Genomic DNA, 23,905 nt, shown 5'->3' on the forward strand with positions numbered 1-23,905 from the left:
ACACTCTAGTGGCTGCAGTTTTAATCCAAATTTCTTGGAAATTGGTCAGGAAGGTTGTTTCGATGATTTCTAGGTCAAGTTTTAATATGGGTCGTGTCCGGTCAAAAATTAGGTCACATTGCCCAAATATGGAAAAATCTTTATAACACACTAGAGGTCACATGCTTGACTCAGTTGTCATCAAACTTGGCCATGATGCTTGTTTAAGACATTGCTTGGATGCGGTTATGTCAGGTGAGCGATCCAGGGCCATCATGGCCCTCTTGTTTAATAAATGTTTATACCCCGTCCCCTGAATGAAAATAAAATAAACAAAATATTAATAAGGAACTGACATTTCTATTATCTTTATAACTTTATATTACATACTCGGACACGTTTTCTGTATTAATCTATTTTAAAATGGCAAGCGTACATAGCAACAGAAATTATTTTGAATTGTCGTATAAATTCACGCTAGGATAGGCGTTATTTTGGTATTTTACTGCCCTTTTAGACTCTAGGACAGGCGTAGCTATACTTTTAGCAGTATTCAACATTTAAAGCTGCATATCACAGATAAGCTGTCAAACAAAATTTGAATAAAAAGAAGAAAAACAGCGGGAGATGTGATCACACTGCGGTCCAATCACGGACATGACTAGTAGATAATACGTTAATTTTGAATTTTGAAGTCAAACTGTTAAACTGAAAACAGCATCATTGACTGCTATTGTATATTCTGACCAGTAGTTAGACGAAACAATGCTTGCAAGTAGTGAATGGCTGATGGCAAATGGCAAACTTGTTTCTTTCATTCGTTTGATATTTTGGGGAATGAGTTTACTTATATTACAAAATATTGCCATGACAAGGTTTTTTTTATTCTTTCAGAATATTCTTTAAGATTTTATTTTTCGTTTATTTTGTCATTTTGTGCTAAGATCCTGTTACTACACTTAAGTTAAGTGAAAATTTATATATGTATATAATTATGCTTCTCAAACAATTTTCAAACATACAAGAATATGTAAAATATATACTGCAAATATTTCTACACATTATATGTAATCATTTAAATATGTGCATTCATTATTTATTGAAAAATTTGACCTAGACTTTATCGAAAATAAATTTCTAATTACCTCCCTTTATTAACATGAAATGTAAATTCTATAATATCTTTACAAACTATGCTTTTTGGAACGTACAATATTGATAAATCTTCATTCGAGCATTATATTTTGTGATTTAAATCTATACAAAATTGTGTCACAGGATCTTTAAGTGTACCAAATTGCCAAGACTTCAAACAAATGGAATTTATTTTATCAGATTCAAGTGTGGTATCGATGTGGTTTAAGATACGAAAATGTTAACCTAATGTCGATATTGACGTGTATTGACATAAGTATTTTGTTCTTTATTTAGTTCAATAAAAATTTCAATCAGATACATGTAAGACATATCAGATTTATATTAATTTAAAATATTTATTTGAAGTTTTAAATGATTTTCAAGATTAGGGTTTAAACTGCGACAAAAAAGTAGTTGACGGATGATATCAGAAAAAATAAATCAGTAAGTTATTTATATCAAAAACGATCATTATTTCACTTTGGGTTTTTGTCTTTGTTTTTTATGTTTTTTATGTTTTTTGTTGCTGTTTGTTTTTTCAATATTAAAGATATTGTTCGTTTATCATTCATTGATAACTCTATAAGTGATAACAGTTAAGGTCTTCAAATTAATGAGCAAAAAATATAAAACAAAGTTCATGTCGTCATTACTATATCGTTCTGTACTTTTATTGCTTCTGATATTACTTTGATATTGTTTCATAAGTAGTCCTTTCTTGTCTAATTATACATTAGAACCGGTTTAACTTGTCATATCTTACTTTTATGATTTTTACATATATTTTCTATACGATTCCTAGAAATTTTACAAATATTCTAACATTCTAACACGCTATCACCTTTACCTCAATAATTAGATAATGAACTCTCGCGCATTATTGTTAACATGTCATATGACATCAGATGTGACGGCAATAAACTAAAGACGTTTATAATATTATTTATTCGCCAAATGCTCATTATATGGATATATAAGGATTAAGCAAACACTATGAAAACTTCTCTAATTTAAGTACGTGCGTTTTAAATTTTTGACAATATTGTTAATTAAATATCATCTTAACTTTCGCAAATTTTCATTACATTCAACGTTAATACGTACAACAAGGAATAAGAAATATGAATTTATTTCTCACAAGAACGCACAATGACGTCCACATCATTGTATTGTATTTAAAATACCAAGTAACGCTTCCTGCGTCGTGTATTATTCCTTTTCAAAGTGTCGCCCCTTAACGCGCATATATGTTGGAATGCCCATACATCCATTCATTAAAAAATATTCTCATACCACATACTGTCTATAAGAAATAGGATGCTGTGCGTTATATCTGTAATATATCTATAACATGCAAGTGGTGGCGAATTGGCGAGTAAAGAGGGATGTTCCAGTTGAACATATTGCACACATTTCTGAGTTTTCCTCTATGCCGAGATTTTTTATGTTTTTTTTTTTTTTTAATTTTTGGCTGTTTTTTGTATTGTTTGATGACGATCACGTCGAATGAGCTAAATTTGCAGCAATTTGGTTATCTACATATTAAGCTAACTAACAACACATATATATAGGTAACTGGTTAATTTAGAAGGTTTAACAATGTCTATACAACTATAAAAACTTTAAATATTATAATATGCATTCAATTGTTTGGGGTACTCCTGGGCTCCTGGCAACTGGTACTTGTTGCTAGGTCGTGTGGGGGTTGCGTTCATTGAACGCCGCCTTTCCTTGTTGATCTTGGCTGCCATATTATACTTATTAATTAACAATTGTTAAAGACGGAACGGCATAGCTTAGCAGCACGCCCTTGCGGACCATAAAACATATGCGTATCAACCGATTTCTAACCATGTGCCTTCGTCGACGGTGGTGATGACGAGCGTTTTCACACAGACAACTGTACCTGCATTCTGCGTTAACTAAAGCGGTAGGACCTTAATTATCCGTCAAATCTGTTAAAATATTTCTATTTAGAAATGCGCCACATTCTCTCAGAAAATCGTAAACATCGTTTTGAATCCCTCATTTGTTTCATCTCGTGGTTAGTAGTCAAGATTAAGGTTTCTTTAAGTATTTAAGAATCTTATTGCTGTCGCCGAACACAGGGACTGTCGTACAAAGTTATTCGACGGTCAGTATGTATGGTATTCTTAATTTTACCGATCGGCTCTTTGTTTGTATTGGACATCACTTCTACATTCACACAATCCCTTATGATAGAGGAAAACGAAAGGTCTGCTGACCGATTGTTACTTGCTGAAGGAGATCAAGCGTCTGTCTTTGCACTTTCGGCGGTTTACACAGAACTTGATGTAAAATCACAGATTTCCATAAACATGCTGTCCCTTGTGTGATTCAAATAACTGTCACAGTGACGGTTTACGTGGTATTGACGTAAAAACACAGACAATTATGTTACATACGTCAAATGACGTAATTCGATTTGACAAAGGTAATAAGTAAAGTTAATGAGGAACACAAAAAAGTGATCCGACGAACCCGTCTAAGCAGTACCAGTCTAAAGACGCGAAAATTTAAAGTTTTGACAAACAACCTTCCGAACAACCGTATGAATTGTAACTCTCCAGGAACGATGGTTAGGAAACTACCCGCCTATATGACTGAAATACTGTTGGAAAAAAGGCGTAAAATGAAACAAACAAACAAACAATGTAGTACAATTATACACCGTTGAAACGCACTGGAATTTATTACAATTAATATAGTATTTAAATACATGTAATATAGTATTTAAATACAAGTAATTGTTAAGAATATATTTCATTATTGATGTGTTGCGTAAAAAAATAAATACATTTTAACAGCTTTTTAAAACGCACAAGGGTATGTATAACTGAATCATCCATGCGATATATCAATTGCTTCGTAAATCCATAATAAATCTTTATTTACCTTTTCAAATACTGAGGGCCATTAAAATCTGCTCGGTGCAAACCAATTTTCCAAATCTTTTTAAATATAAACAAACTAATTCCTTTGTGTGATTTTATCAATGCGATCAAGAGGACGATTATTTTACTAAAAAAAAGGTAAATAGACAGTCATAACTTATTTGATAAACGTTTAACAAAATATTGAAAGAAGTGGACGTTTTGTTTATATAAACTCAGAAGCGGACAGAAGTTTCACAGTTTATGAATTAGTTACTCAGTATAATATGATTTGATTGTAATACATTATGTTAACATTTGTAAATGTCATTCATCTTGGTTTATTGAATCAAATTTGGTTAAATAAGATTTTCTAAGATAGTAAAGTAGAAGACTACTACAGTCAGTATATCAGTAAAATAATTTGAAGAAATGAAAATAACTACATATCAAACAGATGTTAACAGTATGAAATATACATGTATACAATAAAACACGCGACATTGCGTAGTGTCTGTTTTAAACAGCTACATAAAGTAACACATATTAAAAAACAATACTACTTGGAATTCTACAAAACACCACGTACTCTACAAAAACGTGTATGCATTTGTTTTTATGCCATACATATGTATTATAATTTTTCAATTAAATGTTTCAAATAACGTTTTAAATAATGACAACGTGCAATTGTGTCACCCTATTGCGACTGATTTATATGATGTAAATGTTGAGAATGTGAATACGTATATAAGGGAGGTAAATGTACAGTGTACATATTATACATTTCTATAAAATATAGACTTTAGAGTTATCCCTCTTAGTATTAGCTATAACAAGTCCCTTGTAATTCTTCCGAGAATGGCTATATACAATGTCAATGTTTTAAATGTTTTATATGTATATTTAATTGTATGGATGAGACTATAATAAAGAATAAAATAAGTCATATCGTGTAATAATGCACTTTATTGCCCTATCAGATTTATAGGGCGAAAGTGTAAAGTGTGTTAGAATAATAGCTTTACACATCGTCACATTGATCTGACATAAGGCAATACAGTTTCGATCTCATTTTGCCAACACTTGCAGAACTTTAAGTTCTTATGGGGCAACTGTTTGGAGATTGCAGACGTTCTCGATGGAGCGTTATCGTTTTTAAAACACGTAGTCGATCACATGCCGTTAACTAGTAAATACAGTTTAGTAAAAGCACATTTAAGTGACGTCTCATGTATGCTTTGTCTGGGCTAAGGAGCAAAAAGACTAAACTCTGTTTCGTGTTATTTCTGTTTTTAAATGTTCGCCCTGAGGCTTCGCCTTCTTCGAGACATTTAAATTCAATAGTTTAGCCTTTTTTATAAAATAAATAAAAAGAAACTTAAATGAATTACCCCAACGGGAATATTGAATATATTCACGACTCGGTTTGGTAACGTAACGAGATTATCGCAAACAACCGATCAAGTCTAGCAGCGGTACCACATAGTCATCTTGCGTTATTGCTTTAATCTTGAACCAGAAGCCCTTAGAACCAGAAGCCCTTAGAAATTAATTTTGACTGAAAATTGTTTGCAAAACTATTAGCCGTCCTCAAGAATTCCCGTTGTTTAGAAAAAATCAGCTGTGGAGAAATCCAATAGAAGCTTGTTACTTTTTATTCAGTCGTTTCTATTGAATTAACCTATATAGTTGTTTGTTGTTGTTTTCTCTTTTTATCATTTTTTACAGCTATTCAAACGCATAGTATGAATGTAGATGTCGCAGGTTTTGTCTTACATGAACGGATATATACGCAATTAAGGTTTTTACACTTTGTATATTATATAATCATCAATATGTTGTTTCTTTCTTTCTTTACTTTTTTTGATAATAAATATCTTAGCAGTTCTGAGTAATCCAGGGGCCTCTGCTTCAATCCTTGGTTTAGGTGAATTAATTTTAGTTTTTTTGTTACTACGATATCAATGCAGTTCTTGTTTTAAGTGAAAAACGTTCTGGAAAAAAATTCTTAGTAAAAGCATGATGTTCTTGGTGTACGATAAATACTAAAACTGTTAAGCTAGAACGTAATCAATTACTGTTTGTTTAAATTTAGTTTACTTTGTAGCGTAACAAACAATAATAAACGAGTTATCTAGTTAAGCAATGCATATGATGGTATCCAATTGTTAAAAAAATTGTTTTCACAAAAACGTAACTTCAAGCTTAATTTGAAGTTTGCAGCTTCGTGATTTGCTAATTTACTTTATTAAACTGATTTAAATTATTTAAAATGTTTAACTTAGAAAATTGATCTTTATTTTGAGTGATCTGTGTAATAAAATAGCACAGTATGTAGTTAGGATGCACAGTAGGTCTGAGTGATAAGCTACAAACATCTGAACGACATACTGTGCTATATGTGCATGTATAACACCAAGATTTAACACGTTAAGAAATAGATATAGTTGAACTACATTTTTGGCGGTGAAATTTGTTTTCGCCTTAGAATTTCTGAAAGCAACGTTCTTTAAGTTCCAGTTGGTTTAAAAAAAAATCGTTTAAAAAGACATTTTGAAAATGTTGATAAATCGTTTTGTGCTTATTTACTTATTTATTTATAAAAATTTATTTATTTATCTTTCTATTTAATTTCAATAAATTACAGAGTATTTATAGTGAAATAGAAATGAAACGGTTTTTGCACGCTCTGTTTGTCACTACAGTGCGACGTCTAGTTAACAACACTTCAGGGGTATGCAAATCGTTAATCACTGAATTAAAGATATTGGTGTCCGGATTTATTTTCTTAGTGAGACTATTGTCATTTTAGAGCAAAATGCAACATAATTTGTTTTTTTATTTCTCAGACGTTAAAAATAAATGAGTACGGGGGGATAAGAACGGCGAATGTATCTGTTTTTAAATATATCACGCTTCCGGCCTTCTTTGTTTATATAAGGGACATCTCCGACAGCGTTACAGTTTGTAATATAGTATTATTATTTGATTATTTTCCCAGTCATAATATTATTTGTTTTGATAGGAATCATTTGTTGCCAAATAACAGTTTCAAACGATGGATGTGATAGAAGCTAGTGTACCAGTAGCATGTTTTCCACGATATCAGTACACGTTGAAGATAAGAAAAGATTTGGCCAAGCGGTATAACTGTCTAAATAAGAACAAAATAATAGATGATTGTAAACCACTGATAGAAGATGTTAATGATGACAATATTCGCATATTTATGTGCAAATCAGAAGAATCCACCGACCAATTCATAGATATTAAATCAATTATTCCGAGAAATCGGAACACCGTTAATGAAAACAGATATAAACTCGAATCCTTGGAAAGAGAATCTAAATTGTACAAAAATGCATACTGCATTTTCTTCAAAGATATATTGACAAAATTAAAAAAGTTTCCCGAGCGTACTATTCTGATAGGAAAGGATAACAAGTCAACGGTCGTTCTGTCAAACATGTTAAGAAGCCAAAATCATACTGTGGTTTGTCTTGTGGAAGAAGTTGGCGCTGCTTTATCGACTCATTTAGAGAGAAATGCTCTTGCAGGAATGAGAGTTGCATGTGACAAACTTTATGTCATCCTTACTGGAAATACTACTAAAGATATAAGCTACATAGTTAAATTAAGTGCAGCTATTGTATAAGTTTTGTCTGATTCTTTTTTTTTTCTCAATGATATTTGATTAGTTCTGCATGATATTGATTCAATGATCCAGAAGCCTATTTGTTTCATGTTTTGAAATCATTTAATTTTTCATAACCTTTCGAAGCAAAAGATATCTTCAGCCGTCGAGATTTCGTTTTCAAAATAAAACAGAAGATATTGTTAAAATGAACGGTCTAAAGATTTAACTGATAATCAAATGAAAAGGCGATTTATAGAAGAAAAAGAATGAAATTAATTTGTCATTGGTAAAACAAATAATGTCGACAATGTAAGTCTTTAATACAGAAACTATGTATTAATTACTCTTCAATAGGAAGTGCAATTGAATAAGTTATAAATGTTATACACAGAGATAAAATAACACATATTTATATACATTTTAAGGAGAGTCATCTGTGAAATCTGAACACGTCGAGTCAACAGAACAACGGTCAAAATCAGCAGGATCGGGTGGTAAAATGTTTCATTCTTGACTGTGTTGTACAAAATTATTCTAAATAATTATAAATTATCATAAACATACGTCTTAAAACAGCACTGTTGTACATTGATAGTAATTTATGTTCAAGTATACTAACATCTTTGTACAAAGGACATTTCTTCATTCACGTTATGTTAACAATATTTCAGTCAAAGATTCACCGAGACAGGCTTACCAACACCTGTCGGTAACGACTGAACAAATACCATGTGTAAAAGGGAAACAAGGTACAAACTAAAATTCTGAATTAGATTTTTATTATTCTAAGTTTGATTTTATATCAAGATACTTGAAAAACTACGGTGTCCTATTTCGTCCACAAAATTTCGCTAGTAACGCGATAATTATCGCGTCATTAGGGCGAATTTTATTACTAAATTTCGCATGTCTTAAATTGCGCTAATCTCTCGAGCGCCTTTTCTTGAGAACAGGGAAACTTATACTAGCGAAATTATCGCCTAAGTTTCGTATGTTGTGTGTTCCTCACGCGATAAATATCGCGTTAAAGGGCGCGCATGAGAGACTAGCAAAATTTAAACATGCGATAATTACCGCCTCTACAGGGCGAAATTGAGACTAAATTGCGCATGTATTCAATTTCGCTAGTTTTTTATGTGATAATTAGCGCCATTCAACGTGATGATTATCACGTGAAGAAATACACAACATACGAAAAATAAGATGATAATTATCGAGTTGAAATTGTTGAATATCGCTTGTATAAGTGTCCCTGGTTTATGGAAAGGGCAATCATTTTCGCTTGAGAGACTAGCGAAAGTTAGGACCTGCGAAATTAAGTATTAAATTTTGCCCTTTATAGGCGATAGTTATCGCGTGTTTACTAACGAAATTTTATGGAAGAAATAGGACACCGTATAAAACTAACATCTTGTTTAAATGCTTGTCGTTAACTTGTTGGTTCCATGTTCTTGTTGTAAGTCAATTTGAACGCCCCGCTGAGGATATATCTTTAATTTCAATTTACGTAACGACTTGTTAGTTTTAAAGGTCATTTATTTAAACATGGCTTCTTGCAAAATTATACATACTTGCTGTCAATGGCAGATAAGCCAAACAGCAATGGATTCTTTACTTACTTTGGAGGCTTTGCTTTATGTCGGAACGAAATCACATTATTTACTTCAAACTATGGTGGCTGATTTGGAACGCTTTTGTGCGTCGTGTTGGCGCTAGCGACAACAGGACAAAGCGCCAAACGGCGCGTTGTCGGACTTTCGTCTTGTCGTTCTGTCGTTAACGATGTACGCAAAACGGTGCGTTGTCTTGCGGCGTGTTGTCGCGATGTCATATTGTCGCTCGGTTCAAATCGAAGGATTGGCTTATAAGCTAAGCGACAGGGCGACATCGCGACAACGCACCGCACGACAACGCGCCGTTTGGCGTGCATTTCTAGAGACAGGACGACAAGACGACAGTGCGACAACGCGCCGTTTGTCGCTAGCGAAAAGGCGATAACGATATGGGTTGCGTTGTCGCTCTCGTGCAATTTACCAAATCAGCCATCATAACAAACCTTAACAATTCAACTTAAATGGTTAACATGTTACTCCCGATCACTGTGTCATGTCTAGCAAGCTTTTAAAAGTCAACTTGTATATTTGTTCGTGTTATGCGTAAAATATATCATAAAAATCATAAATGGTTTAACGATTTTCGTGTTCGGTATTTTTTTTAGGAAAGATCAAAAGTCCAAAAAGCGGAACTCCAGTCGAACTATCAGATACAGACTCAGAGTTGATTGAACGCCTTTATTACGAATTTGTTGGATTATTTAACAGAAGCATTCTTCCAGAAAATGAAAAACCGAGTCATTCTGAATGCTTGTACAAGATTGATAAAACGGTTTGTAGTTCACTTTTCAGTTAGTAACAAAGTATTAAGTAAAACTCCTTTTTCAATATTCTAAAGTAACGTTACCATACCGTTCAATAAAATGCAATTTAACTTGTGAATAGATGTTTATTAAAACACTACGAGTATAAATATTTTGCTTCAGTAAAATAGGTTGGTTAATTCATGTTACAACGATTTGCTTTTGTCTTACAGATATTGCAAGAGTTACAGGAGCTGAGTAACTCGATAACAAGTTGTGGATATCGTTACAGTACTCTTCAAGTAAATGTCAATGTCAAAACGATATCCGATGATCTAAAACAAAGTATCGGACATGTAATGGAAAAACATAATATAACAAAATACTCTGTAGTACCCTCTGTTATAAAGGAGTTTTCAACGTGTACTGTAGGTCAAGGTGTAAGAGTCGAATATGTCAAAAATGAATTTTATACTGGTACACTCGGCGGATTTGCTTATACATCTTCAGGAGAATCAAAGCGTGATTGGGCCATCTTATCTAGACATTTTGCTAAATGCAGTTTTGACAGAAAACTGTACATAGCAAAGCAAGAAAATGTGTATATCGGCGAGATTATGAAAGAAGTTAAGGACGATGAGACAAATAAAGAATACCTGGATGTCGCTGCTGCATCACTGGATGATAACATATCATTCGATAAAACATACGTTAATGAAAAGAATGAATCTGTCCAAGGAAAACTTTTCTCTTATGATGCTAAGAAGCTTATGTGTTTACCAGTTCACATTAAAGGAGCTAAAACCGAACTAGGCCTTGGAACAATTTCTGTTCCGGAGCAAATCGCAGTTCAAAACGACAATTTGGATGAAAACTACATTATTGTAGAAGATAGAGAGGAAGGCAATGCTTTCTGTCAGAAAGGCGACAGTGGAGCCATAGTGTGTGCTGAGAATCCGGACAAATATGGAGAAGAAGTCCATTTGATTGCAATCGTTATGGGAGAGAATATGAGTAAAAAGGGTTCATATACTACGGTCAGACTTGACAAGGGTTTAGAGCAGCTGAAATCCGTAACAAACAAAGATTTCAACATGTATTGAATTAACGTATCATTTCAATAGTAAAAATAATAATGCCTGTGAGATGTCAATATGTCAGATGTTTAAGCAAGATAAGCTACAAATGTTCCTTAAATTTCATCAGCTACGTAATTAACAATGTTCAACAATTCTTTATGTGATTCTAAGAAACAGTTTCAGAATTTCCTTTTGTATATGAATATTTACTGTTATATATTTGTTTTTGAAGTATAATAGTAAAGTTAAGCGTATACATTTTTGTATTTGTATTGAAACGATAGAAAATGAGTGTGAAGTTACGTAATTTCGATTACAATTTACCATGCTGCAAATATATATTCATGATCTCTTTCATCGTTTTTTCAAACTTCATAAACTAGCATTTCCTTCAGAACTAGTTTTTTTTTCAAATTTCTATGGCTTAAATAGGTAAACAATATTTCATCGGAGACGTTTGTTGTTTTTTGTTTTTTTTTTTGCTATAAACGAAGCTTACACGCAAGATTATACGCAAATGCAAAATGACAGCAAACGAATGGTGTATCACTAGAGCTATGCACTAAATACATTAATCAGCGCCGAATAAAATGCATCACCAACGAATGCGCAAGTTAAAGAAAAAGTATTACGACACGGAAATTATATTACGTCTGTAATTGTGCTCGTTTTACTCTGTTACAGTCGTTTTTGGCGTTTTCTTTTCACAAGTAGTTGATAAGAGAGGATGATAGGACAGATTTTTTCTCTTATTTTAAACATATGAAACAATGATTAGAAATGTATGCAACCACGTGATTTAAAGTCCGTGATGAAACTGACGATGATTTACATTAGATACTTGCGGTTATTCATACCAAAAACTGAGAAAGTAATTTTAGTCAAATACTGATGCTTCGTTTAAGTGTTTTGTTTAGTAGCATACACCATAAATGATTTAAATAAACCATAAAAAGACTCTTATTAGCATAATTTTATATCTTCCTAAAAGTGAAACTGAAGTCCAACACAATTGCCGATTGCACTCGACTGCGATCTAGACAAAATGGTATAAAAATTGGCAAACAATTGACATTTTATTGGTGGTTAATTGTCGCAGACGGTTGATAAATAAATCAGGTGTTATGATTCATTTCAACTTCCATTTCTTCTCCGGATGACCTTTGTTGACCTTTAAATTGTGATAAGCATTTACTGATAACACTAACAGCATCTTCGATGGGGGTAGCCATATAATAATGATCCATTTTACCTTCAAATATGCTCACTGCTCGTGTATCTCTACCATGAAAAGCAAAAACAAGAGAGCCAGAATCCCCTTGCGTTGCAAACGGTTTTGAGTTAAGACTATTTTCGATTTGAGTTTGGTTAAACAAAGTAATATCTACACCTTTTCCTCTTTCTTCAAGTTTATTTGTTCTAACTGATGTACAGTGATCAACATATCGTCCTTCAGTTAAACCGCTAGAACAACCAAATTTGTACAAAAAGAACATTGCATTCTCTAGCTGTGTCTTTTCGAGAATTCTCCCAGATGAAAAATGGAAACGGTAACCTGAAGAATTTCTGTTTATTATTAATATTCTTTAATATAATAGCAATCAATTTACGCATAAAAAATACCAAGAATAAAAAATTAAATGGAGATTACAAATAGCAAAAAGTGTTTCTTTATCAGTTCCTTTCCTATAAGGCATAAATATTTGATACAGTTTCATAAATTATAAGTAAAAAGAAATTTGCATACATAACTTTTTGAAAGATAGATAATAATCTAAAACGATATTACTCTTCATTAAAAGACGTATCCATTATTATATTTTAACTTTTAACTTTGGAATGGAAACGGTATTATGTGTCAAAACAACACAATACATATATATTTGGGTGATCTTTACAAACATGAACACAAGGTTCTATACCTGTAAGCGGACGGAAGATATCATCTGGAAAATAGCCATCATCGGGCTCTCGATCTCTATTGGTTTGTACCAATGCCAACTCCATTCCACCTTCGTCTTTGTTACCTTCTTTATAGACGGCCAGTTTAATTTTGCCAAGGTGATGTCTAATGCTGGTATCGCCTACTGTGTTTGATTCAGGTGGTTGGAAAGTATTGTTACCAGCGAAACCGTAGTATATGTAATCGTGACGACTTTTCGTTAACGCCTCCATTTGCCTATTGTCAAGAGCAACATGCACACTTGTTAGGAAGTACGTTTCCGTGTGATTTTGTAACTGGACAAAAGGCCCTATCGTTCCTTGTTTGGTACCATATCCGCTGTCAATTTCGCATCCCATTTTAACCTTTTGATGTAAGTCACCAGGTTTACCACAAAGACAGAACACGCCTTCTCTTACATCGAAAGGGTATCCAACGACAGTTTTGTCGAATGATTTTTCTTGAAATGGAATCAAACCCTTAATTTGAACATATAATGCTACACAAGGAATGTTTTCCATGAGAGATGTCTCCGTTTGGAACCCTGAAGATTTTACCCAACTTGTTGTAAGGCCTTAGCATTTTCTTTTACAAATGCCTTGACATTTTCCATTTCTAGTAATTTGCATGCGTATGTTTGTTGGAATTTGTATATATTTTCATTTTCTAAAATATGTGTATCTGATAATTCATCCTCACATCGCTGGTATGTCTTGAATTCACATTCGATTTCGATTTTCTTACTTGTGTGTATAACAAATACCAAGTTTTTTTGTTTGTCCTGACTCGATCTATGCGCCGGCCACACATGTAAAATCGAGGATGATTGTTGTTTTACATAGTCGCATATATTGCGCAAGATCGCTCGAAGAATATTTGATGAAGCTGTGACTGTATTGTAGATTTCGAGAAGTATTTTTTCGTTAGGCAGCAGTTTATCTTTTAACATACTCATGGCTGTAGCTTCATTGAATTGTTCCCCAAGACATCTCTCCCATGCACACGGATCTAGAAAAATAAAAACAACAATTGGTATGTAAGATTTCGTGTAATAATATGAGCATTCATTTTAATTATATTTCATATTTATTCCAATTATCAAGTCAAATAACTGTTAATTTGATTTTCATGAGATATGTTAATTAACAACAAGAAAATGAATATAAAATATATCTTACACGACATGGCTTATGCACGATATAGAATAGTTTAAAGACAAATTTAAATGCAGCGGAGAATATGTCACGGTATAGAAAGTTTCACTATTGAGTGGAGGAAATGTGAAATCGATCGAATAACTGAGACTGTATAGCGGAATGGTAGGCTCGACATTTGTTTTACTATCAGATACTTGACAACAAACTGGGGGGAGCGTTACTGTAATATCATTCGAAACCATTTATATCATTTTCTACATTAGACGAAATTCAGTATAGCGGGACAATATGTCACGTTATAATACTGTTAACTCATAAAAGATAATTCGAAGAACGGTAGTCCAGGGTCCCGGGTTATTGTTTGTTTGTATGATCGGGTTTTACGTCACACCGACAAAGAAACGGTCATATGGCGACGTTCCAGCTTAACTGGTGGAGAAAGACCTCAGGTGCCCTTCCATGCATCATTTCAGGCACGAGCACGAACGGGCATCTGTGTAGAACCACGGACGTATCGTAACTAGCTGCATAGCTTCCTCACATGAAATAATTCATTCAATGTTTCTGTCGGGATTCGAACCCACAGCGATGAGGGGCAAGCAAGTTGTTTGAAGTCAACGACTTAACCTCTCGTCAACAGCCGCCCCGGGTAAGAGTTCCATGCAAGATGCAAATGTTTTCTGATACATGCAAAGAAGATTGCGGAAGATCAAACATGCCTTGCTCTTGTCTCTGATATTATGACCATGTATATTTATTTGTATTAAGTTATCAACAAGTAATGTGTTTGCCTGACGGAACTTATGCAGAAGTCATGTTTAACAATGTATTATTTTGTTTTGTATTTGTCTTTTATTGATTTCCGTAATTTTGCTTTTTATTTTTTGTAATAGAAAGAACTATACAATTGATTTGTTATCCATAAATAATGCACGACCGTGAATAACTTTTATCATGCTAGACAGTATTAGGATTACATTTAAATTCAATTATGATGAATTTCTTTCTAATATAAATTATCTGATCATATTTTAATGTAGTAATACGTGAAATGTTGTTAAGAACGCTTTAACTATATCCTCTACTTCAAATGTATTTGTTTTTAAGGACATCTGAGATAAACCATATCAGATATATGAATATTTAACTCTTAAACCATGTGCATTAATAAGATTTAATTAATAAAATGTATTTAAGAAGGGAAAAAAAATAAAAGCTATTCAAATATTGATTGTTCACATAAAAAAACTAAAACAAAAAAAAACACACAAGAATATACTTGCCTATTTTCCATGTGTGAGTATTCGTGTTATTGTAATTTGTTAAACATAGATCATGCTGATAGTTATTGCTGCTTTGATCTGCATCCATCTTTTGTTCTTCTTTATTTAAAATGTAATTATTGAATTCTTTAGTTAATGTAGGTGTTGAGTCGTCTTCGTTTTTTTCACAAAGTTTGGTTTCTGCATCTAAACAGTTTCATGTTGTGATTTACATACTTAATAATGAAACTATAAAAGTATTAATAATAACAAGTTTTATATATAAGCAACACAATAAAAAATGCATTAAATGACAGAAAATTTTGCAGATTCTAACCTAAGGGTGGTTAGAAATCTACATTATCATTGAGTGCACACGTTAAACATTTGCGCACATTTTATTACAATTTTACTGATGTAAATGCTATAAATAAATCATTTTTTTATAAAATCACATACAACGTCATAAAATGAGATGTAAGATGATAGAAATTTCGAAACTTAAAAAGCTATTACTAAAGCACGAAATTGGGAGTTGAGAAAAAATACACTAGCATTAAAAGAATGCATATAGCTTTTTGGGGAACTCACGATATACCTTCTGTTTTGCATTCACTGTATCCCTTTGTGTCTTCAGAATTTGATTGGAGCTTAATATTTGTATGTGGTGTGGCTAAATCAGCGTCTGTAAGCCGTTCGTTAGATATCTGAACAGTCCTTTAAAGGAATTTAATTAAACACTTATTACAATCACTTTTTGATCTGCTTTATTAATAGATTAATGCTACATGTATTTTGATTGTTTAAATTTGCGGCACTTTGAAACAACTGTTAGTATAAAATGAAAGGGTAATTACGTCAATATGTCATTTTGCTTCTGTACACAGGATTATGAAATGATAAAATTAAAGCAGTTTCTGGTTATAAAAGGTGTTAAATAGAAGAATATGCTTCACATTAATAAGTTTATGTCAATTTTGGACTTGTTTAGTTTCTACAGATATTGTTTCCATTCGAATGTTTTGAAGGCTATAAACTTATAAACACATTCAAATCTTACCCTAGAACCAACCAGTACTACGCAATGAGTGTAAAGTTCCTTGCTCAAGGAAATACAAAATGTAGTATCCTTTCCCGGATATTACCTCATAGCAAAACGATATTTATCTAACTTGCATTCCATCTTTAAAGTACAGGCAACTCTAATTAAGAAAATAACACCCCTTTTCAAAAGTTTAAGCCCTCCAAATAACATGAATCAATGTTTTTCGTGCGTTAAATACGTGGGAATTGACTAACAAGTGTATAGTTTAAGTATCTATTACCTTAGACAAACGTTAAGGTAACTAACCCAGACAATGTAATGTATAGGTATATTTATTGTCTCATTCACTTTCTTTCTTCTTAATATAATGTTTTGGTGTATAGATCATGTAGATGGGTTAGTTTATTGATTACAAAGGATACTTAACCGCCTAGACTATTTTATTATACTTAATCTGTCTGATTCATATTTAAAGGAGAAATTTGCTAGAATTTTAAATTAACGTCCATCAAGCTTCGTTAAAAACAAATAGTACAGATATAGTAAAACGAATGACTTACATCGTACTGTCCGACGATTCATCTTTACAGTCAACGTCAATTACATTTTCATCAGCATAATGGATGATATTGACTTGTGGACCAACATTACAAATGCTTGCTTGTGAACCAACATGACTATCACCATCAGCCTTTTGTGAAGAAATGAAATGTTTTGTACTCACAAATATTCATTTTATTGGAATTATTCCTTCCTGCTGTATCTTACTCAGCTCTACTCTACGCTTCCTTATTACAACCTACATAAACGTACCTATTCTACCATACATAATAACATACATAGAAAAATGAGTCGATTTTAATCTTTAACTTTATTATCATGTTCATTTTCGTTATTTTTTTTATAAAAAAACTTTATTTACATTTTTTAAAATTAAATTTCATTTGAACTATGACATAATCGAAAACATATAATTATTTCATATTGATGTAGTAATAATCCTGAACAAAATCATACTAATGGATGAGATAATTGCTAATAAAGTGAAGAAATAAAAGTTATACAGCTGTTCTGATGGAGCTGCTTGAAATGTCTCTGAACCCTCTCGAATTGATGCTTCTACCGATACCCTGAAAAATAAATTCAATAAAACAATCTGTGTTCATTTTCATGTTGCCTTCTACTTTCAGAATTGTTTCATTTTTTTGGTTTTTATTTTTAATGAAAGGGAAATTTTATATAAAAAAATTATTATTTTAAAGCTGGAAAACTAATTTATATTTTTTTTCCCTAGTTTTAAAAAAACGTTCTCAAAGATTTAAAGGGGCTCTCAAAGGGAACAAAGAAAATAAAAAAACTAAAGTATTTTGGCAACTTTTTGCGGCTGCCGAAATATCGAATGTAAAGTACAAAGTATTTTTACAACAAAACGTACGACAATTTTCATTGTAAGAGAAATCTTACCATAAATATCCTTTAAACAAAATTTCTTAAGAAAATCTTAAGTGTAATTTTTGTCATATCCGTAGTATGTTTTTCACTTAAGAGTAAAACATGTATATGTATATTTTATCTACACAGACCAGAAACACGGTGTATAGTCAAAGTGAACAATGGTTGTTAAAAACGCGTTGCTGAGACATTGTTCGTTCCACCAACGGACACCGGTTATTTACTAATAATTGCTATGAGTGGATACAAAAAAGTCAGAATATATAAATGAAATATAAAGAGAATCTGCAATGCTGAAGACGTTTAAGATAATTAACATTGAGTACATCTAATAAAAAAAACTGGACATCCGTAGATAGATTGTAGACACGTAGAGGTATTTTCTTTACATACTTCACTATGTTGCCAATCATATCTTTAACAGCAGAGAAAAATTCTATATTTAGAAGCAAACTTTTATAAAACTAATTTCAAAATAACTGCAATGAAGGAAAGTTGTTTTAAACCCTTTTCACCATTAACAAAAGGAAGACGGACAAAACCCCACACGTCAAAACCTCACACTTCAAAATTTTATAGAGTGGACAAAACCCCATATCTTAAATTTAATAGAGTGGACATGACCCTACACTTTTTATTACTTATATGTATAGACCTTTGACTGACAATAAAAGAAGTGACATTGTTGACACTTTGCATAATAAATGTTAATTAAAATTAATGAATGTTTACCCTTTGATTGTTATTTAACAGTTTGTAATACTTGAATGTTTTACCCTTTGCTATTTATCTAACAGTTTGTAATATTTGTATAGTCTATCATCATTTAATCATATTGTATTGTGTATTGAAATACCATTACTTATCATGATCAAAGGAACTATGTAAAATAATTAAAGTAACTATATCAAACTTTAGTTCTTGTGGCTGGGTCATATGGGGGTTGCGTTCATTGAACGCCGCCTTTCCTTGTTGATCTTGTTTATCATATTTTATTAAATATTCTGTTTTATTCTTTTCTAACAAGATCAAAATCAATTGAATTGTATCAAATAGAATTGTATTTGGCTCTCAACTGCTTGCAATCAGTGCAGAACCATATTTTACAACCGGCAACACGTGATTTTATTATTGACTAAATGTTGACGTTTACGAATCGTATCTTAAAATGATTAATCATCATGACAAATGTAAGCTTGTGTGTTTGTTTTTTTTTTTCAAATGCCGCTTCTCATCAGAAAGTGTGGTTATTTTCAGTCACAATTCGCGTAAAATAAAGCCTGTACAGAGCCAGAAATTTGTTAACATGATCCTATGGATATTGACTATGAATCCATATCATTGATTTATTTGAACAAAATTGGGATATGTTAAAAATAATTAATAGTTACAGTACGTCAATTGTTGTTTTTTACACCGACAAATATACTAGTACGGCTGTCGACGGTTGAACGGATGTCTGCCAATTTGATTATACGGTGTGAGATATATAGAGCGCTTTTATCAAACAAAATTTAGGGGTTCGTTATGGAAAATTGGGTAAATTCCATAATCAGTCATTATCAGAATAATAAAACTTTGTTCTAGAATAAGGAAAACCCGAAGTACTCTTATGTATAAAATTATGTATTTAAAGGACAAGAATTCCTGGACACTAACTGGTTTTCAGTTCGTTTGCTTTTTTGTTTTTTTTTTCCTAATTAATAAATCACAAGTTAAAAGCACTATACGACAACGTATTAAAGGTAAAACTAGAAATGTGTCCATAGGACACTGATGCCCCCACACTCCACCGATTTGTCAATCTTATGTCTCTAGGTCAATTTTTTTTTTTTTTTTTTGGCTACATCTGCCCAAGTTGAAACTAAAAATCTTGTATTAAGTAAAGAACAAATACTACAAATACTAAATAAATCCACAAGAGAACCCCAAGGTGCATAAGTACACAAGCTGAGCAACATTCTTGGAAACTTTCAGGCCGACAGGTCATAAACTTTTTGAGTTACGTGCAACACAAGTTAAATATTGTAATAAGTCAAGGGCAATAACTCTAAAAATACTAAAACTATCCACACGAAAAAACCCATGAGCACAACTACACATGCTGAGCAACATTCCTGTAAGGTTTCATGACTCTAGGTCAAATATTTTTTTGAGTTACGTGTGACACAAGTTGGAAATTGGAAATTCTAACTATGTCAAGGGCAAGTACTCTAAAAATACTAAGAATATACACACGAAAATACCCAGGTGCACAACTAAACATGCTTAGCAACATTCTTGTAAGGTTTAATGACTCTAATCAAATACTTTTTGAATTACGTGCGACAAATTTGAAAATTGCAAATTTTTACTAAGTCAAGGGCAATAACTATAAAAATACTAAAAATATCCACACATAAATACTCAAGTGCACAACTGTACATGCTGAGCAACATTCTTGTAAGGTTTCATGAATTTAGGTAAAATACTTTTTGAATTACGTGCGACACAAGTTGACAAATTGCAAATTTTTAGTAAGTCAAGGGCAATAACTCTAAAAACACTTAAAATATCCACACTAAAATAACTAGGTGCACAGCTACACATGCTGAGCAACAGTTTTGTAAGGTTTCATGACTCTAGGTCAAATAATTTTTTGAGTTACATGCGACACAAGTTGAAAATTGCAAATTTTTACTAAGTAAATGGCAATAACTCTAAAATATTAAATATATCCACATGAAAATACACAGGTGCACAATTTCATATGCTGATCAACATTCCTGTAAGGTTTCATGAGTCTAGGTCAATTACTTTTTGAGCTACGTGCGACACAAAAAAGGGAACGGACGGACGTACGGACAGACGGACGGAAGGACGGACGGACGGACAAGGGTAAATCTAAATGCCCCCCCCCCCTGTAGTGGGGGCACAAAAATATGACAAATTTGTATTCTGAACTGCCCATTTGTTAGAAAAGTTAGAAGTTTATAACGAAATATACATTGATATTTGTTATGAAAAATAAATTAGTAGTACAACTTGTAAATGTAGAGATATTAGGATCATAAATTAGCTATAGTTATAGAAGAAGGCTGATTCAGAAGAATAGATAGAGAAAAAACAGATGATGTGTGAAATGTAAAATGAAAGTTATTGAAAATGTGTACCATGTGTTATTAGTATTTCCATTTTATTCTGATTTAAGAGTACTTACTATTTCAATATATATAAACATTCATTCTTGGCCAAACAAAAAAAAAATGACTTTTTAATCGAGAAAAACGTTACGTAAACAATAGCTAAACAGCATATTCGTAAAACATTTGAGGAAAAAAATTGTCTAGATTTCTGTTAAGTTTTTTTCATTTTCTTTTTGCCAATGATATTAATTAAAAAACACTGTTTTTTCTGTTATTAATTGCTTTTAAGTAAATATGATAAATCAATCATCATACTTTTTGCAACTGTTTTTTTTTTTATCTTTGTTTGTTAAATGTATTTGTATTTATTTATATAATTAATGACTATACTCATATATATAATACTTACAATGTTAGATATGAACCGCAAATCATACTTGGCGATGGTCGTATGCCAATAAGCTATTAAACATGTCTTTTAAGTTAAGTTATTTGCCAAAAATGATAAAGAATGTAGATCCAATATACCTTTTTAAATCAATTTAGTTAAATATTGTTTTAAAATGCATTCAACAAGAAACTTTATACATCAATAGTTTATAACCTTAAGCAGATTGCATACATGCAATAGATACAGGAGACATACGTTTCATGTTTATTAAAAAAAAAATTAAATTGTCCAGCAAATATTTGTTTAATCATTAACTTGTTTTATTATTTAAACCGGGATTTTACCCCTCGCTGCATAGTTGTAGACATTTTATTTTATTATACCCCCGCACAACACAGTCTTTATATGTGGTATTGAGGTTAGTCATGATTAATAGATGACCCCTATTGATTTTGAGGTCACTTGGTCAAAGGTCTAGGTTACATGGACCTTGACATCAAAAAATGTGTCCGCCCAATAACTTAAGAAACCTTTGACCCAGACTCTTCATACTTGACATGGAGGTTGATCATGGCCATAGCCATAGGTGACGCCTATTGATTTTGAAGCCACTGGGTCAAAGGTCAAGATCAAAGGGCCTTGACTAAAAAAGCTTGTCCGCTCAAATGCTTAAAAAATGATTAGGTCAACATTCCCTATATTTAGTTTTAAGGTTGTTTATGACTAGTAGATGGCCCTTTTTGATTTTAGGTGAATGTGCCAAATGTCAAGGTCACATGGAGTTTTAATTTAATAAGCTTGTCTGCTCAAAGGCTTAAGAATGCCTGTCCGCACTGTATTTGATTTTGACATTTTCACATTTGAAGCATGTAAAATACATAACTTAGCAATGAGCTTGCTGAGTAATCTTAGATTGGCAAGAGGGTAAAAAAATGTCCTTTGCTCTAAATGGCCTCTGTTGATTCTGAAAAAGTGGTTAGCGGGGTTATTTATGCCATGACATTGGCAGTTCTAGTTATGATAACTTCACCTCCGATATATGTTTTTATTTTATGTACAAAGACAATATTAAAAATATACTTTGGTCATCTTTGGGTAAAATATTTTTTATCTTAGAAATGTATTAAAATCCATGAAATTTTTACTGAAAATGTTTAATTTGAATAAAATAATGAATAAACTATGTATGGAAAGCTGCATTCCCTATTACAGGTCAAGTAAAATTGATCTTTTCTTTAAAAAAACTGCCAGTTTTTTTAATGACACTTTATATATATACATGTTTATTTTATGGATACAAAGATACTGTGTAGCAATTATATATACTTTTAAAAATCATATTTAGCATAGTATATCTTTAAACATATTTTTGAAATCAATTTCAATGAAATATAATTATAGAAAATAATTAAGCTCGCTAATTATTGGGGCTATTCGTTGCCAAAAATCAAGCCTTGTTGATCTGAGTTGTACAGTTTTGTTTACGGAACAAAATACAATTGGTATTTCTTTGTATGTAAACTCCAAATAGAGAAATACAGAATCCTTAATAAAGCCCAACACAACAAAAATGAAACATGCTTTGCAGGCTCGTTTGATTGAGCCTGTTTTATTGGGCGGGTAAATGGAAAGGGGCAAGTTTACCGTCCACGCCCCTAGCACCGGCTTTAGCAGAATTCACATTTTAACACAAAAAATGGTGAAATTTTGAATTTGGTAACAATCCGCAGATGTGTTTCTTACGGCAATTATCATGGAACCTTCAATGTGACACAGTAGTGCCATCCATGAAAAGCCGGCGTATGGTCCCCCAAGTAATAAAAATGCGTGTGCCCTAGACGAGAAACAATGGGCGGAACTAAATAAAATGGAATTTTGAAAGGGGGTCTGAGGTTATATGGAAGCCTGCAATATCACATATATTACGTCAAAAGACAAATTTAAAAAAAGGCAGGCAACATATCCTAAGAGTGGTTTTTACAGTATTTCAAGTAGGAAAACTGGAACCACGGCCAAGTTTGTAAAAAGGTCAAATAGAAGAAAATTAAAGTACCACATAACATGTATACCAACAATAATGTCGTGCTGAACGATCTTCAAAGGATCGAAAATATAACATCATTGATTAAAATGTACGGGGAGATATTTTACAGCAACCACATGGCACAAACAACACGGATGTGACAATGAAATAGAGAAAATAAAGAATCCCTAAAGAAAGCCAACACAACAAAATGAAAATGTTGCAGGCTCCAATGTTGCATTCTTGGATTGAGTTTGCCCGATTTACAATTGTTAATATGTATTTCAACAGAATACATTTTGTTAAACCCGACAAAACATAAACTGTTTTTCTGATAGTATCAATACCAAGTGTTCATCATAGCATGCGAATGCTCATTGTTCGTGTATACGCCGACAAAACAGAAGTTACTTTCTTAGCTTT

At 32.2% G+C, this 23,905-nt stretch overlaps 2 protein-coding genes across 2 annotated transcripts; one reads left to right on the forward strand and one right to left on the reverse strand.

Moving 5' to 3' along the window:
- The first annotated feature begins 1,377 nt into the window (after positions 1–1,377).
- On the forward strand, positions 1,378–11,544 carry LOC132751907 (uncharacterized). The gene is made up of 6 exons (XM_060742119.1): positions 1,378–1,560; positions 7,039–7,651; positions 8,076–8,144; positions 8,322–8,399; positions 9,869–10,035; positions 10,240–11,544. The coding sequence occupies exons 2-6, from the start codon at positions 7,072–7,074 to the stop codon at positions 11,107–11,109; spliced, it is 1,764 nt and encodes a 587-aa protein (XP_060598102.1). The 5' UTR covers positions 1,378–1,560; positions 7,039–7,071; the 3' UTR covers positions 11,110–11,544.
- A 656-nt stretch (positions 11,545–12,200) lies between these two features.
- LOC132751908 (uncharacterized) lies at positions 12,201–21,827 on the reverse strand. The gene is made up of 8 exons (XM_060742120.1): positions 21,804–21,827; positions 17,556–17,621; positions 17,052–17,182; positions 16,045–16,163; positions 15,468–15,653; positions 13,979–14,035; positions 13,008–13,601; positions 12,201–12,640 (listed from the first exon to the last, which is right to left on the reverse strand). The coding sequence occupies exons 1-8, from the start codon at positions 21,825–21,827 to the stop codon at positions 12,201–12,203; spliced, it is 1,617 nt and encodes a 538-aa protein (XP_060598103.1).
- Positions 21,828–23,905: the final 2,078 nt, after the last annotated feature.

This window comes from Ruditapes philippinarum, unplaced genomic scaffold (assembly GCF_026571515.1).
Source record: "Ruditapes philippinarum isolate M1 unplaced genomic scaffold, ASM2657151v2 ctg285_1_1_1_1, whole genome shotgun sequence".
NCBI lineage: Eukaryota > Metazoa > Mollusca > Bivalvia > Venerida > Veneridae > Ruditapes > Ruditapes philippinarum.